The 21,066-nt window shown below is 38.5% G+C and overlaps 1 protein-coding gene across 1 annotated transcript; it reads right to left on the bottom strand.

Moving 5' to 3' along the window:
* Positions 1-231: 231 nt before the first annotated feature.
* On the bottom strand, positions 232-13,697 carry npc1l1 (NPC1-like 1). Its single transcript, XM_028996056.1, has 19 exons — positions 13,651-13,697; positions 11,070-12,375; positions 10,678-10,942; positions 10,468-10,568; positions 10,183-10,355; positions 9,824-9,952; positions 7,538-7,720; positions 7,340-7,454; positions 6,926-7,191; positions 6,298-6,387; positions 6,012-6,202; positions 4,913-5,040; positions 4,696-4,825; positions 4,516-4,571; positions 4,033-4,183; positions 3,717-3,948; positions 3,447-3,560; positions 2,011-2,173; positions 232-986 (listed from the first exon to the last, which is right to left on the bottom strand). The coding sequence occupies exons 1-19, from the start codon at positions 13,693-13,695 to the stop codon at positions 799-801; spliced, it is 4,026 nt and encodes a 1,341-aa protein (XP_028851889.1). The 5' UTR covers positions 13,696-13,697; the 3' UTR covers positions 232-798.
* Between the last annotated feature and the right edge of the window lie 7,369 nt (positions 13,698-21,066).

The raw sequence follows: 21,066 nt of genomic DNA, 5'->3' as shown, positions 1-21,066 counted from the left end.
CCACAAATTATAAATCACAGACAAGTCCAGTAGCTGACACAAATACTAAAAACCATTCTTGTTTTTATTGAGCAATGAAATTATAAAATAACATAGATAATCCAATAAAAATCTAGAGAAATAATACCATTTCTACTACAGTGAACAAAATTAACAGAATTTTTTATTTTAACTTTTGTTTAGACAGTCACAGTCATGGTCCACTTAGAGCCTAACAAGTCTATGGCTCTTTGAAATATTACATAATATAAAACAATGATCTTAAATAAACATGCAAATGAATCTGGCATATATTCTTAAGAAACAATGATTAGGCCCTCACTGTACTATAAGTGCAATTCAAATACACTGCATTTTCTTCTTGTTTTGTCTGGTCACAAAGAGTAAGAGTGTAACCACTTTCAAACTTCCTGTTCCCGAGCTGTTGCTAACATCTCATGTTGTGATATACATGACATAACTTTTAATATAAAACTGTAACTGAAGCAGGAGTGCATATGAGCTAATAGACTGACATGTCTGAAGCTTATGGATTTTATGTGGCTGAACATCCTCCCTGTTGATGTAGGTATGTGCTGACCTGCAAAATGCTGCTTTGTTGGACAGGCACTGTATGAAACGCTGACAAGGATGACGTCACAGTGTGATCTGTTTGTTGAGCTTACTTCAATGAAGATTTATGTTTTGGGATTATCTTATATTGCACTGGTTTATATTCTGGTCACAAGCTCAGTTTACTTTTAAACTTCACTCGGCACAGTTGACCAAATCATAGTAGTTTTTAATTTTGGAAGAGGATCAGAGTTTAGTATTCTGAGTGGGGATTTGTTGTTTCTCTGCCTCTGTCTGTGTCACATTTGTATCTGGTATTGTTGAGCACTCATATTCATAGCTGTGGTTTTCTTCACCTATCTTCTTGTGATTCTGCATTTCTGTAGCCTTCTTGTTTTGCATTTCCAGCAGAACTGCCTTATTTACACCAGGTCCTGAAATTATAGATAGAAATAAAAGTAAACAGGAATATATTTTGCTTTTGTTAGCCAGTGTGATTTTGCATTCTATAGATCAAATACTAATGGACACTGCTAAAAAAAAAATAAAGGGAACCCTTAAACAACACAATGTAACTCCAAGTCAATCATACATCTGTGATATCAAACTGTCCACTTAGGAAGCAACACTGATTGACAATCAATTTCACATGCTGTATGGAATGGACAACAGGTGGAAATTGCAGGCAATTAGCAAGACACACAAGTGCCTCAGGTAGTGCAGCTCTTCCACATCAATGCGAGCTGTGGCAAGAAGGTTTTTTCTGTGTCTGTCACCGTAGTGTCCAGAGCATGGAGGTGCTACCAGGAGATAGGCCAGTACATCAGGAGATGTGGAGGAGGCTGTAGGAGAGCAACAACCCAGCAGCAGGACCACTAGCTCTGCCTTTATGCAAGGAGGAACAGGAAGAGCACTGCCAGAGCCCTGCAAAAATTACATCCAGCAGACCAGAAATGTGCATGTTTTTGCTTAAACTCTCAGTGACCTCACGTGACCTTATGTGGCTGGAGTGCATCAGCAGTACCTACAAGACAATTGATGCTATGGACTGGCCCGTCCATTCCCCAGACTTTAATCCAATTGAGCACATCTGGGACATAATTTCTCGCACTGTGCACATTGCACCACAGACTGTTGGCAGATGCTTTAGTCCAGGTCTGGGAGAAGATCCCTCAGGAGACCATTTACCACCTCATCAGCGTTGTAGGGAGGTCATCATACAAGCATGTAGAGGCGACACACACTACTGAGCCAGTTTAATTTGAGTTTGGGGATTTGTTGACCTCCATGAGTTGATAAAAATGAAAAAAAAAATCTTTTTTTTTGTGTGATTTTGTTGTCAGCAAATTCAACTATTTAAAAAACTAAATAATTAAGAATATTCCATTCATTCAGATCTAGGATATCTAATTTTTGTGTTCCCTTTATATTTTTTGAGCAGTCTATATTGTAACTTACCAAAAAAGCTCAGTAACACAGGCAGGAATACGAGGCCGTGCGCCATGCCTAGCAAAGTAATAACTAGATTGAGTCTAAAGAAGAAGATCTGGATGAGCTGAGCCTTTGCAAATGCCAGCACCACTATTCCAGGCAAGTTTGTCATGGCCACACCAGCAAATACCTGCAGAAGATAGAATAAACACAAATGTGTATTAACAAGCCGATTTCTTTAAAATCACATATTCAGAAACTTCCCCATGAAACATTCAATCCTTTATTTCCACTGTATTCATTTCTCACAAAGATTTTGTGTTGAGGATGGAAGAGTGGAACCAGAAGTGGTGAAAGTGGGAGACCCTAATCAAATTCTGTTTTGATCCCCATAAGGGCTTGGGCTGGACCTCAGTGGAGGCCTTTAATAAATTCTTGTGCAGCAAATCATCAATAAGTTTAAGATCAAGGTTCTGTCGTGGCCTATCCATTTATGAAAATAATTTCTCGAATTCCCTGAAACTTTATTTCACATTTATCCAATGTATCTAATAATCCAATTATTGCCTTAAAATATGACCTTGCCATCAGGAAACAAAAGATCCATTAACAGGTCATTCACTAAATGCAGCTGGCATCTTCACAGGATTGTACAAGTAGGACAGTTCAATAATTTTACTTTTAGAAAGCGCTTTTAGCAAACACATTAGTCTCTGATCAGGGTCATGTGTTTGAGATGGTGGTTTAATTCTTTTTATTTTCTGCTTGAAATGTAGGACAATAATTTGACCCTTCTGAAATGCTTATGAGTGGTTATTTAAGAACCATTCACAGCAATTTAATTCAACAAAAATTTAAGTTGAACTAGTGAACTTTTTTGTCTGAAGAGCAATAGAAAGAATAGAAAAAGCTACCAAATCTCAAAATGTGGGTTTAGAGAGAAAGGAGTCGTAACACAATGCAGCACTATGTGTATGAACCCATGTGCCCATGAGTTGGATCACTGAGCAATGGAAGAAGGTGCCCTTTTGATTTAAATCATATGGAGAGGTGTGAGTGTACATTTCATGGGCAATATTCTAACAGGATGACTCTGCAAAAATGGTTCAAGAATTGTTTGAAGATTATTTTTGACTTTTTGAAATTCTCCAGATCTCAGTCCAGTTGATCATCTGGAAGATATGCTAAAGAAACAAATCTGATTCATGGAAGAACCACCTTAAAGGGTCTTATTAGGGGTGGTAGTAGCCTAGTGAGTTAGACACTTGCCTATGAACCAAAAGAGCACAAAGTATCTGGTTGAAACCCCACTTACTACCATTGTGTCCCTGAGCAAGACACTTAACCTTGAGTGTATCTACACCCAACAACAAAGTCTGCCACCAGGGATGATGGATTATACAACAGGAAGTACATTTGTGTTTACCCAACAATGGTTCCATTGTAACTCTTGTGACACTTACAGCACTGCCCATCTTGGCTGTGGCCTCTTTAGCTCTCTCCACATGTGTTGGAAGTATGCTGAGAGCAAATGATCTTGTTAAGTGAGAGACAAACTCCACCGAGATGCCCACAGCCTGAAGCCACAGAAAAATGTTTTAAAAAGTATTTAATTTGAGTTAGAGAGGTATAGTGGTTAAAGCAATCATAACTTGTGCAGCTCCATCTGGGGATATCTTTTTTATAATTTTTATGACTTTATATGTGGAAGACTGTCAGCTTCAACTTCTTACCGTCACAAGATTAATGAGAGACACTGCATTGTAGTCAATGCCCCATAGTGTCATGACACCCACTGTGTCCACAGTGATCATCACTATGGTGAGCAGGTTGAGCAAGCCAGAAAGCAGGTCCATGCCAAGTAGAATGCAGCAGACCACAAAGGTGGGGAGCAGGCACATAAACATGTTAAACAAGCCTTCAGGGACGATGCTTAAGTACTGCTCGTAGAACACATATGTCACCCTGAAAACACATTCACAACATGGAAATGTAGAATTGAGATGAATAGAATAGTCTTTGCATGAAAAATGTGGAGATTTGACATACGTGTAAGGGAAGACCTCAAAATCTTTTGAGGTACCCGGAATCTTTCTCATTGCCATGGTGATATTGTGTGCAAGTTCTCTGGCCATCTGTAGGGCTGCAGAGAACTCTTGAGAGTTGGTTAGGGGTGTGTGGTACGCCATGAAGCGGGATGCTGTAGTTGGGAGAGCAAAAGGCATGTTGAACATATATACTGTACCCAAATAAACTCTTCCATGTTCTTCTCATGAACCATATACCATAGAACACATGACTGTAAAATCCTAATATGAATAAACCATAAGGAATGGTTTTTGTGTTGTTTCAAAAAGACCAGCTCCATTTTGGCAAGATCTGCACAAGCTCACTTAGATGGAACATGTCATGAACATTGTTTAAATGACTGTTCTAGTAATTACTCAGTTAACAGTTAACAGTGCATATCTGTAAATCTAGAAAATGTTCTTGACTTGACTCTAGGCCATTATGTGCAAGCTGCATTCTTACCAATAATGTCCCCATTTTCATCCTGTACCACAGCTGTATCATAAGCTCCCAGACCTCTGTCAAATTAGATATTAAGAAATTAATCGTAGTGTTCACAATATTCAATTTTTAAGTCAGAACATGCAACCTACACCCCAGTACAGTGCAGTAACTGCTATTTGCGTGGCAAGCTTGGCTTACCCTTTGGGACACTTTAGGTCTGGCCTGTTACTGAGAAAGTTGGGCAGGAATCGGTTAAATTCCTCCACGGTAGGCCTTAGTACACCATCAGTAGGTGTTTTTTTACACTTTGTCCAACAAATAGGTCGGGCTACAGCAAAAGTAAGGACAGTTGTAATTTAGAAGCATATTCAATCCATTTGTCATATTGTAACAATGACCATATCATGAATCTCACTTTCACTTGCAGGGCAGAACTCTCCTGTATTTGGGCCGAAAGTGTAGAGCCGACAACAGTCAGATCCAGGGTTTAGCCAGTCAATGAAGTCATCCACCCAAGATGAAGCTGGTATAGCAAGGTAGGATCTATAAATTAAAAGAATAAAATTCAATAGTACAATCTTTATCTTTTTTTTAATTCATTCTAATGTCATTATCCTGTATTAAATTCACAAAGTGAGTGTAGAAATATTTTCACAATGTGCACCAGGAACCCAGCCACTCTATCAGCAAGATGGATGAGGTGATTAACTGTCCCTCCCTGAATTGTGCCATCCTTCGCCTGAACCTCACCACATTCAGGCAGCCTAGTTCCTTTGGCTGACCCATTGCTGGCTCTGTCCCTCAGTCCCAAGTGAGAGAATTAAAAAAAAATATCAGAAAAATGTTTATTAATTAAATATATTTTAAATAAACCTTTTAAAAACACTGGGTTTGCAAATAAACTTTAGATATAAAAATTGACACATTAAGATATTAGAATTGACCATAAATGAGTCAAGGTAACCAAGTGCAGAGTGGCAGAGAGAAATTGAATTTCAACTAAATATAAATGAGACATGTAAAATGAATGTTCATAGAATGAAGTGAATATGGTTATTTTTTCATATTTCATCCACAAGTAAACATTTAACATTTCAGTACTGGCACTATCTTGGGCTGATGATCTTTGATGATCTTGAGGGAAGTTCAAGGCTAAAGATTAAAAGGCACATAATAAGGAAATAACAGGTGAAGGAAGGAATCATGAGAACACTCACATATGTGTTTGCCTTAGTAGAACATGTCTTTATATGAGAGTGTGCATGTGGGGTTTCCCTCTATGATTAATTTGTGTCCTGCCCTCCCTGGGTACATTATTAATATGAATATGCATTTTAGGAGTTTTGTATGTGTGTGTGCTTGAGACAGAGAATAAAATCAATGTGCACATGTCTGTGAAAGTGGTTGTTGTGTGTATAGCATTTAAGGAGCAGTAGAAGTTTCAGTAATGTAAAGTGCCTTCATCTTGTTTCTGAATGGCATTTCTTTTAGCTCTTATTTCTTTTTTGACTTACCGCTCTGGGTACTCTGTGGCATATCTAATTTTCTGAGAAAGTGAGAACTGGTCACAGCCAACACTGGAGCAAACTGCATTAATGCCAGCAATACTGGTGAAATTAAATCCCTTTGTTGTGATGAAGTATGTGGGCACTCCAACCTCAAAATACTTGTACAGGTATTTGAAATATTCCAACATGTAAGAATCCTGATGGGCAGACAGGGAATGAATGAATGAATTAATTAATTAATGTGAAGTTGGTGAAATGGGAAAATTGATGACAGTTGGTGAACGGGGAATACTTTTGGCATTGCCAGTTCCTGATCCAGTCCTACTTTCAGATGGAACATGAGGAATATAGATGAACAGAACATCAGCAAGAAAACAATCATCTGAAAAGGGAAGAGAATTACGATTACACAGTACACAGACAATTATAGCCACATTTCCATGTCCAATATACAGTACAGGTTTGGACACACCTTCTCTCAGGTGTTTTCTTTATTGAGCATTTACATTGGTAGATGTGGAGGTAAGTGCATGTGGAGGTAAGTGCTTAACAAAAAGTGGAGACCTTTCCTCCACAGTCACGGACCTAAACCCAATCAAGATGATTGGGGGTGTGCTGGACCGCAGAGTGAAGGCAAAGGGGTCAGCAAGTTCAAAACACCTCTTGGAACTCCTTCAAGACTGTTGGAAAACCATTTCTAACCATTTATTGAAGTTCACGAGAGTGTGTAAAGCAGTAATCAGAGCAAAGGGTGGCTATTTTGAAGAATTTAGAATATAAAATATGTTCACCTTTTTTTGTTAAGTACATAACTCCACATGTGTTCATTCATATTTCTACCAATATAAATAGTCATGAAAATACAGAAAACACATTGAATGAGAAGGTGTGTTCAAACCTTTGGCCTATACTGTACATACCACCACAATTCTGATGAAAGAGTTGAGCAAGAAAGGGGCATAGTATTGTCTCATGAAGGGCAGCAGGAAACCCTCTTTAGGCTTAGATGAGCATGGCTTGGAGACAGTGATGCAGCAGCCTAGTTCACAGCGGTTACTGTCCTGCCTGCGGGCATCCAGAGACAGTAGTGCAACAAAAGCTGTCATCTGCAGCAAGAAGTCCATGAGAACAGCCATTGCAGCATAAAGCGCAAAGGACTTTACTGCTGGCATAGTGCTCAGGGCACCTGAAACAACCAGACAAAAGCAGCTGTGTGGGAAGATTTGTAAACTCAAAATTTATAGCTGAAATAACCCAAAATTTCAGGTCTTGATGTGTGACTGCACAGTTCTGTGCATGGAAAGTGAATAATGATATTCGTACAATTAGCCTACCTAGGAAGAAACACACACACTCAGAGAGGCTGCAAAGGAACATGCTGGGAGCAACGGTTCCCAGGACACGACCAATGTGCTCCTCTCTGGTCTCCCCAGGGTGCCGCATGTCTCTCTGAGAAAAGTAAAATGCCATAGCAATCACATTCATTTTTCTTAACTCCTATTTATTCAAAGTGCAAATAATGGCCAACATACCTGGTACTCCAGGACAAAGATGAAGATGTTGTCTGCACCAACAGCAAGTACAAGGAAAGGCACCACCTGCAGAATAACCAGGGAGGAGGGAATGCCTATCCAGGCATAGAAGCCCATGGAGGCCAGGACTGAACAGCCAACAACCAGAATTCCACCAAGGCCTACTAAGATCTTAGAATCCACCTAAGAGTGAGAAAGTAAGAGATTTTGAGTGATAACCAAGATTAGTAGAGCATGTAAGTAAAAGGCTATACTTTGTAAAAGTAAAATAACAGTTAAAATATTTTTAATTTAGGTTAACTCAGTGTATTCACGATTAATATTCTAATTAATATTCCATGCTTTCTAAGAACATAAAAGAAAGAACTCTCAGGAGAGGTCAAAACTGAAAGAAATCTGTTGCAACATACTTTTTAGAGCACTCAATCTCTTTATATAATAATCCATTTAAATTCAAATTGCAACATTCAATAATGCATTATTAAAACATTTACATTCATGTTTTGTTCAGTATACATTGTCAAAATGCATAAAATATCTATTTTAGTATTAATGCCGAACTTGACAGTTGTACATGAAAATTAAACCAATTAAATATTAGCATTGATTAGTGTAGTTATATTAAATATAATGCTCAGACACTAAATTTTGTATGCATTTCAATACATCTTATGTTTCTGCACAAAATAATAATCAGCTAGAAATTTACTTATTGACCTTAAAATACATTTTTAGGAAATAAAATATACATGTACATCATATGAAAATTGCTGATGTCATTGTAATATCCTGCAGCACAGCACATCCAAAAACTTTTTTCACAGAAACCCCCCTGCCTGAGTAGCCAGTTCCCTACCAACCCCAATTCCTTCCCTCATACACACACATACAAATAATTTATTGTGAATAATTACACATTTTTGCACAAAATAAACAGCAGTAGAAGGTTTTTGTTCTTTTTCTATTAGCTTTACATTGTAGGCTATTTAGAGTCTGTCATGACAGATCTTTTGAGGACCACAAAAACCTGATGACAATTCCCAGAGCAATAATTGCAGGCAACGTCACATGCTACTGAGGCTGCTGGATACTGCTCACCAAATGTGATGGGCTAAAACAGAGTACACATTTCATTGTGTGCACTGTGTGCTGTGCTACAGTGTATCACAATCACTTCACTTTCTATAATAGACACTGAACTTCCAAGTGAAGGTAGATGCCAGCTTTTGCTCAGCCACTTGATGTTTTCCCCTAAAATAGTCTTGTTTTGGGGTTGGTGTAACTCCCCATCTTATATGACTTGATAATTCTATAAGTCTTGTGTTTGTGTTTTCAGGAGGTGGTTTATGAATTAAGTGTGAACTTTTCCTTATCCATTTCCACTCCCATTGTTCCAAAACTGATTCCTGAGTGGCACATGCATCTGGGTCCTGTATTTAAAAAGACTCTAGTAAAAGTTTAAGTATTGACTGAACCTTTTTACTCAAGTTAAAGTAAAAAGAACAGGCTCTAAAGCATACTTAAAGTATAAAGTTACTTTGAGAAGGACAAAACCACCATCTAATCCAAGTGCAAGCAAAGAAAATTGTAGTGAAATGAATTCAAAAAGAATAGTTGCCCAAACATTTCTAAACCATTAAAAAAAAATAAAACTGCTGTTAAAGATTGAGGGATTGCAAACTCAATTTCCATGGTGTTCAAAAACTTTATTGGTATTCAAATAGATAATAGTCAACACATAAATACATCAGTCAGACTTCGAAGCCTAGACAGTAACATTAAATGCATAACCTAAGACTAACTTCTATTTAAAAGCAAGAGATCATGTGTAAGACTTTAAATGAGATGTGAGAACTACCCACATCATTGTGTGTGTGTGTGTGTGTGTGTGTGTGCGCACGCAAGAGAAAGATACAGCCAGTGATGTGATCTTTAACTCTGAATTTGTGCACGTCATCATTTAAAATGCAAAACTGGCAAAATTGAATAACTGTAAAACATGGTGTGAAACGTGTAAGAAAGTCTCCAAATAACCATGTTTCCACTAAAGAGGAAAGTGATGTAGAGAGTCTGTGTTCCGTGGATTTTCACACCATTTAAGAGTAACAAACCTGATTTGAAAATTTAGGCAGTACCGATACAAAAATGTACGAAATGTGCAAAGTCAAAGGTTGTCACATAAATAAATAGTGAAGTAAAGTATAATTAAGTGCAGTAACGAAGTATTTGTACCTTATAACTTCTGACTGTATTTTAATATTTCAGTAAGTCAGGAAGCTTCCTTACCAGTAAGCGTCTGCAGGAGGAGTATTCCCCTAGAGCCACAGCAATGTACACAAAGATGACAAGATAGCTGATCATGAAGATGGGAATGTCCTCAGCAGTGGTCCTGTTTATTTCATCTTCCAGGGATCTCTGACCAAGTAATTAGATTAGCTACTATTATGATCAAAACACACTGTTGTATGGCATATTTTTGCCACTAATACTGAATCATTTTCATAGATTACAAAATATTTCCAGACTGGTATAATTGTGTTCTCTGCATTGAGCAGTTGTATGACCATCTAGTTTTTAAATAGTTATTTAATGCAATTTTATTTATATTTTATTTATTTCAACAACGGATCATGAGTATTTCTCACCTCAGCCATGTAGGCAAATGTGAAGTTGGTATTTGGATTTTTTTCATAGTCCTGTACAATTTCCAGGAACATGCTCTCCCATTTCTCCACCAGTTTAAACTTGGAGTGGTTACGGGGGTAATTATTCAAGGAGAAGGTCATGATCAGAGCCTCTGCGATCGTATATTCATTATCTGTAAAAGTAGCACACTGAGATTTTTCACATATTCTTTACTAATCTAAATAAAATACAGTATGCATGTGTTTGTTTGTGTGAGTGAGTGAGTGAGTGAGTGTGTATCTCACCTTCATACCCTCCAACAGCCAGAAAGGGAAATACTGGTCCTCCGTAATCAGCCATGCAACTCATCCCTAAAGCTGTGATGTCTTTGAATGACAGAGGAGAGCTTCAAAACAGAAGGCATTACATGTAACTTCCATTACAATACTGAACAATGGCTCCAAGCTTTCATTATTTGCAATAACTGCATGTGAGTGTAAATGGCCTTGACATACTTCACACAATAGATGAAATGATCTCTCCAGTCCACTTCTTTGGTAACTCCCAGTTTGGTCATATTAGCTTTCGCATCCAGATTCTTCACACTGTTCTGGAAGTACTGGGGCAAACTATTGACAGCACAATCTGTCAGGGAGGCATTGCCAGGATTCAGAGGAGCGTAGCATATGTCCTTCAGGCTGACCGTCTGATTCATTTCATCAGACCAGAATTCAATCTTCTGGATCCTCTCTTGAAGTTGAAGCAGCTGTAAGATGAGGTCTGTGATGGCACATTATAAAATATATGAGCTTCTTTTCTCACTTATAATTAACCTAAAATTAAGCATGACCTGCACCTAACCTACAACAAAGTAGCAATCCAATTTACCAAAACATTTATAGTTCACCTTTAGAGATAATGCCACTGAAGTTTTGCTTGCCAAAGAGAAGAGAGTCATAGGTGTGACTTGGTCTGTTAGGAGCTGTGAGAATAAGCTGGTTGGTTCGGAAGAAAGGCTCAAAGTGTCTGTCTTGGAAGTCCTTCTCCCTCCGAGCGCGGCTGTTGGGGGCAGACCAAAGCTGGATAGGGTCAGTGGTCAGCTCAATGTGCATCAAACCCACTGCAAATGCCACTACCACCACCAGACAGACCAGAAGCACCTTTAGGGGGTGTTTGGCCATTGTGGTTCCCCATAACTGGAACAGAGAACCCAGGAACTCTTGTGTTGCCAAACTTGCATTCTCAGTCCATGTCACATCCATTGGATATACAAATGGGTGGCCTTCCACTTCATTGCCATTATTATCCTTATTTGCCTTTTTTCTCTGTTTAGTTTGTATGATGCACTTGGCCAGTAGGAAACCAAGGAAGAGGAGAGAAAGGGCACAGAACACAATAAGACAAATGACCAGGTTGCCATCCAGGTTACCAATCATAAACGGTTCAGGCAGAGGCTCCAGAGGCGGCACAGCAGGGCATGCCTCCTTACAATCTTGGCATGAGCAGGCCTGCTCACCTGTTGGAGTTGTTTCATTGCAGCCAAGGGCTCGACCAGCATATGGCACCACACCAGAAGGCAGTCCTTCTGTATAGTCTGGTGGAATGAGCCGGAAATCAATGTCCAGAGGTGCAAGCCCATTGCTGGAATCCCCCTGAAAGTCTAACCAGCGTTGTGCTGTGCAATGATCTGCTCCATATGGTCCACACATGGTAGCAATGGCATAGCCTCCTGTGACAGGGATACGCACATTCCTGCATGACTTAAAGGAGCCATCGGCAAATGACTTGGAAACATAGGCCTGGTAGCCCACCACAGCTTCTTTTTCTGTGCCACTGTTGTTGACCATCATGGTACGTGTAATGTTCACTATCTGGCTTTGGTTGGAACTGCATGTGGTGATACAGTGGATGTGGGCAAAATTGTCAGCACAAGATGGGCACCGGAGCAGTACCACCTTGGAGAGCTTAAGGCTCTGTTCCAGGGAGGAGAGCTGCAGCAGGGAACAACAGGCAGATGTGGTCCCTTCACCCTGATCAAGCATGGGGCACACTTGCTTCAGACGCTGATAGTGTTGACCTAGGACAAGCCTAGCAGGACTGTAATCCTTGCAAGGGATAATTGGTGTGATCAAGGGACCCTCCACAGTTGGGTTTTCGCCACACTCTTCATAAAAGGCACAAAATCCAGGCTCATGCTGGCCTTTTGAAAGCACCTAAAAAAAAACATATTGGTGAAATTACCTCTTGTTTGCAATTAAACTGAACAGCAGAAGTAAAATATACTGTATGACTGCTGTGTTTTGCAATTGTAGGATATTTGAAAAATTAGGACCTTTACTGAACATACTTTCTACCTCTTCACCCTAACCTCTTCATCTACCTCTTCAATTTGTTTGTGTTTACAAGATATGGAGGTTTTACTTTTTCTGTTTTACTAATAGTATAATTGTATTAAATGTACTGAAAACTTTTTAGCTTTAAATATTGTTCAAACCATTCTTCATTTACAATAGACAGATCAATAATGAAATAGAAAGAGAAATATTTGTATGCTCTACTGCTGCTATATTTACATTTACAGCATTTTATCAGACGCCCTTATCCAGAGCGACTTACAATCAGTATTTACAGGGACAGTCTCCCTGGAGCAATTTAGGGTTAAGTGTCTTGCTCAGGGACACAATGGTAGTAAGTGGGATTCGAACCCGGGTCTTCTGGTTCATAGGCCAGTGTGTTACCCACTAGGCTACTACCACCCATATTTCACATATAATCAGTTACACAGTAAAAAAATTAGTGTCAATATTTCAGGGAAATTAGATTTTACAACTCTATGAAGAGTAAAAACAAATCTAACAGTAGAGTTAAGAGCCAGTTTAAGTGAGTGTTATCTAGGCTGCTTGCTTCTTGTGACGCCAGTGAGGTTCAAATAAAAATGGCGTTGCTCCAACCTTGACCGACACCAAACACTACAAGTGTATTATAGTTTCACTGATATCAAGTGAGGACATGTTGGCAGCATTTACCGATCGGTCTAATGATATTGTCGACTAGCTACATGCTACATAATATAGGTTTGATCACAGGAATTTAGTATTATGGCATCATAAGATGAATATCTGAAAAAAATAACACTACAGAGGAATAAAAATTATATTTCATTACACAATAGAGTGTTATTATTAAACTATATTTGGAGTAAAACTAGCTACATAAGACATAATCATTGTGTGAATAAACTTCAGTGTTAAATATTTTTATACGTTTCATTGTTAATGAGTAAATTGAACTGGCCATAGAGTAAATTTTACTCAAATTTTGAGTAGGACCAAATGTTATCTGAAACAGAGTTAAAATCAAAAAGTTGACCCTCAGTTTTTATATAAAAAAAACACTAATTATGAATAGAATTACATAATCACAGAATAATGTGATTCATACAGATACTGGTACAAAAGACACAATGACTTTTAACCAAGATAACTTACCAAAAAAGAAGTAAATGTAAACAAAGTGAAAATGATTTCAGCCATCTTGCTATTTCAAACCAGGACAGACAAACGGGAGTGTGATATCCAGTAAAACAAAGTATAAAGGTTGAAGAGATTTTTCAAGGATACCAAAAGTGGAACCTTCTACCTGTTCAGCAGTTAGAAATGAGCCTTCTTTAGGCTATCTGGGTTGTTTTCTAGGTCTGGGGATTGCCGCTGATGTCATGACAGAGTTTCTGGTCTGACACTGTGGCAGCCAATCAGCAAAGCCGAAACTCCACATTGTGCTGTAATCATTAACCTTTTGCCATTAATCCATGGAAACTACATGAAGGTCTAGATTCCGGTCAGCCACAATTTTAAATTCATTTTCATAAATGCAGTTTGTAGGGAACTGTGACATATCCTGCAGACTTAAGAAGAGAAATGTAACTGTGTTATGCCTACTGCAAGTCATTAGACTGCTTGTTTTCACCCTGATCTCTGTCCATCTAGCAATACCTTAGATCATGTGCATCACCTGAACTCAAATGCACACAATGGCACTAGCTACAGTGAAAAAAACTTCATCATTGTCATTTTCAGGATGTCTTGCAAGGATGCAGTCACGTTAGTCATGTCAGTACAGCATTCATGCTGGAACTTGTTTTTGCTTAAAGAAGTTTTGGTGAACAGTTTTTGCTAGTGTGAGGTTCATCTCCTTGCATGCATGATGCTGTCGCTACTGATTCTACAAACCAGCTTGCCTCATATGAGCTCATGTGCCAAACATGCTTCTATTGTTCCATCATTAGGTTTTAAATATATTTGGTATTAAAGCATCACCCCATTATTACATTATCTTGGTTGTGTGTTTCTTTCATTTTCAGACAAGTGAGACTTGTTCGCAGCCGCTCTGATTATATTCAAAGCAATATTCAATATTCCAGTATAATCTCCTCTTTCAAACTGAGCGTAGAGAGATGAGTTGCACCTTTCCAACATGTTGGACATCTGTAGAAGTTCTTGTGGTTTCTGTATTCCTCAGCATATGGAGTAGAGGGATATTTTATGGAAATATGATGGTCCAAAGGTGGTTCTTGGGGCTATGTCTTAAGCAAAGTTTCTGCATTAAAATGACATTTAAATATAGACTGCTAGAATGTTGTCTGACTTATTGTCTGTCTGTGAAAAACCTCTGGCTGTCTATGTATGTACAGTACTATCTATGTACAGTTCTTGTGCACCTTCTTTACCTGCAAAAGATGTACATATAATGATGTTTTACCCCAGATCACAGCACTGCCCCACAGGTTTATATGGTAGGAACTGGTCTTCTTGCCCCAGTGCCCCAGGGTGGTAGAAGCCTAGTAGGTAACACACTCGCCTGTGAACCAGAAGACCCAGGTTCAAATCCCGCTTACTCCCATTGTGTCCCTGAGCAAGACACTTAACCCTAAATTGCTCCAGGGGGACTGTCCCCTGTAACTATTGATTGTAAGTCGCTCTGGATAAGGGCATCTGATAAAATGCCATAAATGTAAATGTAAATGTCCCCATCACAACAGGGTAGATCTGTACTAATCAGACCACATGACTTTCTTCCATTTATCCAGAGTCTTTTATGCTCCCAAGCAAATTGAAACCTTCTTCCCAACTAGCCTCATTGATCATTGGTTTTCTTAAAGCTCCACAGCTGTTTAGTCTCAAGGCTTGTACTGTCCTTTTTGAACATAGCCGTGAGCAGTCAATGGAAGACAGCGACAATGACAAGAAAATATTGTCTGAAATACATTGCAGTTTTAACATTGCCTTTCTAATTATTTGTTAAAAAATGTCCAATTTGCTTGTGACTGCTGTTTTGTTTGTTGGCTACAGTATAATCATATCTAGGATAAATGTACTCTATTAAAGTGAAGTTATTGTCATTGTGATCACCCTTGGTGAGCAATGGGCAGCCATGACAGGTGCCCAGGGAGCAGTGTGTAGTAAATATTGTAGTAAACATAAAAGTTATGTCTTGAAGATACATATAGAAAACTTAAAGAGCAATTGCAGATGTCTCAGAGACATTTTCTGTATAAACAAGTAAACATATAAAAAAATTTTTTAGCATTGACATAAAGTAAATGAACTAGTCAAACTTGCTGTAACCTGGTTTATTTACATTACATCAATATCAATAAGTCAATAGTTTTTTTTTTATTTAGCCAGTGTTCACGTTTTTCAATGTAGAATCTCATACATTTTGCAGACATTCTTTTGCTTACTGGGAAGGGTCAAGGACAGAATTTACTGGGAACAATATGAGTTTAGGTGTTTGATAAGATATATTAAAACCCTTATCATCTAACTGATACTGGAAGGTCTATCAATATGTTCAAAACCTTAGAAACAAATTAGGATTATGGTGTAGATTAACATTTATCTTTGAAGTTCATCATTCACAGAAAAAAAGATTTTATGGATCATAAGGGCAGAATACATGGAATTAAAAAAAATTGTTGTATCATCATATGCCATACAAGATGTTTACTTCTGATTCAAGATTCAAGGTTGTAACAGTCAAAAGTGATTAGTTGTTACATGTGACTCACCACAGCACAGCACCCAGTGCACTCAGTGCACTGTGGTCTCTGCATTAACTTCATCCATTGAGGGAGCAGTGTGTGGGGACAGTACTTTGCTTAGTGACACCACAGTGGCACCAGTGGCAATCTTCTACTTACAGGTCTGAAATTCAGACACACAACTGTGAAATTATGCAATCAGATATTTTCCTATTACAATGCATTGCAGTCATATTTAATGTATTTGACAAGCAATTACGACATTTCTATGACGTCTTGGGATACCTGCCCTTCCCAGAGAAAGAAATCCTTATAATGCTTCAAATCTTTTAATAGTTGCCCCAAAAAGATAAAGGCCCCAAAAATCAAACCCAATAATTCCTAAAAACTGACATACACCCTCCCAACTTCAAAACTCCTGGTAGTTCTTCCTAGGCATGTCTGTTCTTCTTATCACTGCTGCAATTAACCTTCTTGGCCAATCCACCCTGCCAAGTCACTGCGTCCAAGAGATTACTTCAAGTACAAACGTCAAGGCTTCTTCTTTATGTTACATTTATTGTAAATGCTAAGACATTGTATGGGTGGTTTCTCAGAATGTTTTCAAAAATGTTTGCATATATCCCCAATGTGATTGTGTGATTTTTAATATTTAAAGCATACTAGGTCAACTAGTAGTGGTATTTTAGGCTTTACATTTAAAAAACATTTTTACATTTTTTAATGTATTTAAAAATATTACTCATTTGATAAAAAAAACTCTTGCTCAGCCACTGACAGGATTAAGGCCAACGCTCTAAAATAAACTCTTGTTTTATCAAAAACAATGCATATTTTCTCAATGTTTTTCTGATATCCCAGGCATAATATAGCTTGACACATGTTACATAAGTGCATTATAATGGCATAATGTTTTACAGTTTTTTCGTGTTCTTTTAAAGCTTGTTATTGTCTCTAAAATGAATATGGTTCAGCTACCTCCAGGTCATTATATTGTTTAATATACATATCATTATACATTTTGGATTACACAACAAATTACAAAAATATTTATTAATCATATTATTGAGACAGGTTTGAAAGCCAGCATCTTTGACAATTATGTACGGCTAAATCAGAACTCACTGCAGACTAAATAAGAAAGGTATAAGGGTGAAAGAGGACAAATTACATAATGTCCACAATATACTTGAAAGAACATGAGCTGTTCTGTAAATGATTTTTCAGTTATCACTAAGAGAACTGTGGCCTTCGGATTGCAGACTGATTTTTATCACTAGGCCACAAATAGCATAGGAGGACTTGACATGTGCACTGATATGCAATCTGTTTGCAGCCTGTGACCATGGTAGCATAAAGGATCTTCTTCTTCCCCCTGTAGTATATATTCCATTAACCAATCAGTACAAACTGGGTTAGTTAACATTGAAATCAGCAGTAATGCAGGCCTTCAAACGGTCTATTTCTCTGCAGCTACAAACATGAAATTCCCTCAATAAAGTCAGAAGAGGGTTAGTGAAAATGGTGTATAGGAAACCTGTCTTATCCTTCAGATAACTGGGGAAGTGATCTCACCTCATTAGTTAGCAAGAAATATTGATCTGCAGCGGTTTTAAATGTACACACCATGGTCCAACCTAAAGGCTTTAATTGTGTCTGATCCAGGGTCAGAAGGCCAATATCCAGCTCATTCTTTATTGGCCACAGACCCAACACAGAACCAGTAGAGAATTTAAAAAATGTGTGCTTGGGTACATTAAAAAACTGGTCCTCATAGTATGTTTACTATGAAGACCTTTAGCCCACTGTTCAAGTCCACAAAAAGCAAACATACTGATCACCAGTGCATAAACAGACTCTAGCCAAATTCAAGATCAGGAACAATTGTTGACAGTCATAACATGTTTACATATTCCCCCAGAGGAACATAATTACCTATTAATCCACTTTCAGATTTCACAGTGTTCTTTCTCTCTAAGAAAAAAAGTGAACAAGAGGACCCCAAGGCATTCCCAGACCAGATTGAAGACATAATTTATCCAACATGTCCTGGGTCGACCCGGGGGCCTCCGCCGGCAGGACATGCCCAAAACTCCTCCCCAGGGAGGCGTCCAGGAGGCATCCTGACCAGATGCTTGAACCACCAACTGGCTCTTTTCAATTGCCAGCCCTTGTTCCTCCTCGGAATGCGCGTCGGTGGGATTGAGGAGCTCCTCAAAGTAATCCTTCCACCACCCGACTATAGCCCCAGTCGACGTCTTCACCCGAGTGTCCAAAACACACTAAACACACTACAACATCCATGTACCAATGGGCATCCTTATGTTCAAACATGGCTTTCACCCATGGGGCCTGGGTGGGCCCAGCCCAAATCGGATACATGGGCTCATCCAACTGTGCACTCACTGCCCACAGGAGGGTCTGGTGCAAAGTGGATCGGGTGGCAGACCAAGGTGGGAGCTTTGGCGGTCAAATCTCCGGACAAGGAAACTGACTATTGGGAGATGGAACGTCACTTCCCTGGCAAGGAAGGAGCTGGAGCTTGTGGTGGAGGTTGAGCAGTACCGGCTAGATATGAAGGGTGTCATCTGTAGTGTCTGTAAAGCCCATTGAGACATACTGCTTGTGATTTTGGTCTATACAAAAAATGAAGTAAATTGGACGCTACCTTTATTATGTGGATCTATTAATAAACCTTGGAGAGTGCAGTCCCCAACCTTGATGTGCAAATACACAGCAGAGAACACTAAATATTAGAGGTACACTTATTTGTATACACTTACATTATTGACAAAAAAACAACAACGATTAAGCCCACAAGGTGTAGAGTGTGGGTGGGGTATAAGGAACACAGCCATTTATTAGTTGAAGGGTCAATGAGTAGTCGATTATAGTAGACTATCAAAATCATTAGTTGCAGGCTTACATGTCATTAGATATATATTTTTAAAAACTATTAAAGTATAGATAAATATAATGATACATAATTATTATTTACATAATACGACACAATTTGAAATAGTAAATGAAGGTTCTACTCATTAGAGTTGAATCTTTTTATTAGATGTGTTCATGTGTTCAACAATATCATCACCTCACAATGTACAGGAGTTTAAAAACCGCTGATGGCTTGTTGCCAGATAGAGTCATATGAAAAGGGTTTGGAACCCCTCTTAATGTTTTGGATTTTTGTTTAATGGCTGAGTTAAATGTTTTCAGTTCAATTACAGAACATTGTAGTTCTCCCTCTGTATGAATGCCTTTGTAGATTTGGATCTCTGATTTGAGCCATTGTCTGGTTTTAATATCCAGCCAACTGCGTAACTTTGTGACTAATGATTGTACATTATCTTGAAGAATTTGTTGATATTGGGTTGTATTCATCCAACCGTCAACTTTAACAAGAACCCCAAACTACACACAGAACTTCAGCATGATGGAACCTCCAACAGATTTGACGAAATGTAGCTGGTGTTTTCTTTTTTTTGGAATGTGGTGATCTTCTCCTGACATGCAAAGGGCTTTTTGCTATGAACAAAGAAAAAAATTATCATCAGTACCAAGCACAAAACAAGCAGTGTGAATGCAGAAAGCGCTTCTTTCTAATCACCATGCCATACAGGTTGTCACATGATTCCATCCATGTGACCAGGAGCAAAACAGAGATGAGGTAACGTGACTCATATAGACTGGCAAGATGGCCACTGCCAGCCGCTCAGTCATTGATTGCCATTCGTCAGTCATTGACTCTGCTCCTTCTCAATCTCAACTCCTAAGACTCATCCTGTTCATCTCCTGTCTTCCTTCTCATCCTGGCCCTTCCCCAATTCAACCTAAAACATGAACATCAACATCCGTGTGGTGTTGCGGCTCACGCCGGCTCTTGTTCGCATATTAAACCAGAGGAAACTTACCTGCCTCCTTGCGTCCAATTGCACTAGGGTTTCTCATTCCGTCCAAAACGCATTCATGTTCTGGTCCCGCGCTGGGACCGTGACACAGGTATTCTTTATGAAAATTGTGCTGAATGTTGTAAAGATACACCATATGCAACAAGATGCTATTGCTGGTCTAGTAGGTTGTCTGTAACCCTTCTCACAATAAAATCCTTTAATTTCTATACTGAATCACTAAAATCTTTGTTTGGAAAACCCCCTACTCAGATGTTCATCTAGAGTAAATTGCTTTAATGTGACAAGTAACCTGTGGGCCAGTTACTGAAAAATAAATATTCCTTACAGGGCTATACCCAGACATATAACCTGATATAATTGTCTGCAATTGTTTGTCAATTTGTCACATAAGCTAAATACCAGGAATTAATACATTTAGTGAAATAGTTTTTCTTATTGCAAAAACAGTATTAAAACTAATGATCTAACAGAAACAATCTTAGATTATATTATGAAATGGCGATAAAATGTTAAACGTTAAAGTTACATTATAATTAGAGCAAACACTCTTCACTGATTATGACACTAGACAGGTCTACTTTTTACATTTTTGTTACATGCACAAACAACATTACAAACAACATAATTCAATACCATTAAATTACTTACACTGTCACTAATCAATCATTTAACATTGGCTTATTTTGCTAAGTAATCCAATCAGGGTGCTTTTTGTCAGTAAAGGCAACCCACGCAGTGATATATATATATATATACACACACACACACACACACACACACACAAACACACACACAAGTTTTCTCCCTCTCTCTCTCTCTCGCTCGCTCTGTCACTCGCTGTCGCTCTCTTTAGCTTCCGAGAGAGTTCGGGTCTCTGTGTCAATACTGGAGTTGCGCTGTAAGGACGAATTTGACGGAAATGTTATATTTTAAAAGTATGTCACAAGCCG

The sequence above is a fragment of the Denticeps clupeoides genome, chromosome 11 (assembly GCF_900700375.1).
Source record: "Denticeps clupeoides chromosome 11, fDenClu1.1, whole genome shotgun sequence".
In the NCBI taxonomy this organism is placed as follows: Eukaryota; Metazoa; Chordata; class Actinopteri; order Clupeiformes; family Denticipitidae; genus Denticeps; species Denticeps clupeoides.
This window is presented reverse-complemented; position numbering and strand designations above follow the sequence as displayed.

Coding starts and splice junctions, on each gene's coding strand:
- npc1l1 (XM_028996056.1), bottom strand. CDS start 13,695: ATGGCTGAAATCATTTTCACTTTGTTTACATTTACTTCTTTTTTG. Junction 7,192..7,339: donor GTGTGTGTGTTTCTTCCTAG/GTAGGCTAATTG, acceptor TGGTTGTTTCAG/GTGCCCTGAGCACTATGCCA. Junction 5,041..6,011: donor GCCACAGAGTACCCAGAGCG/GTAAGTCAAAAA, acceptor TTTAATTTATAG/ATCCTACCTTGCTATACCAG.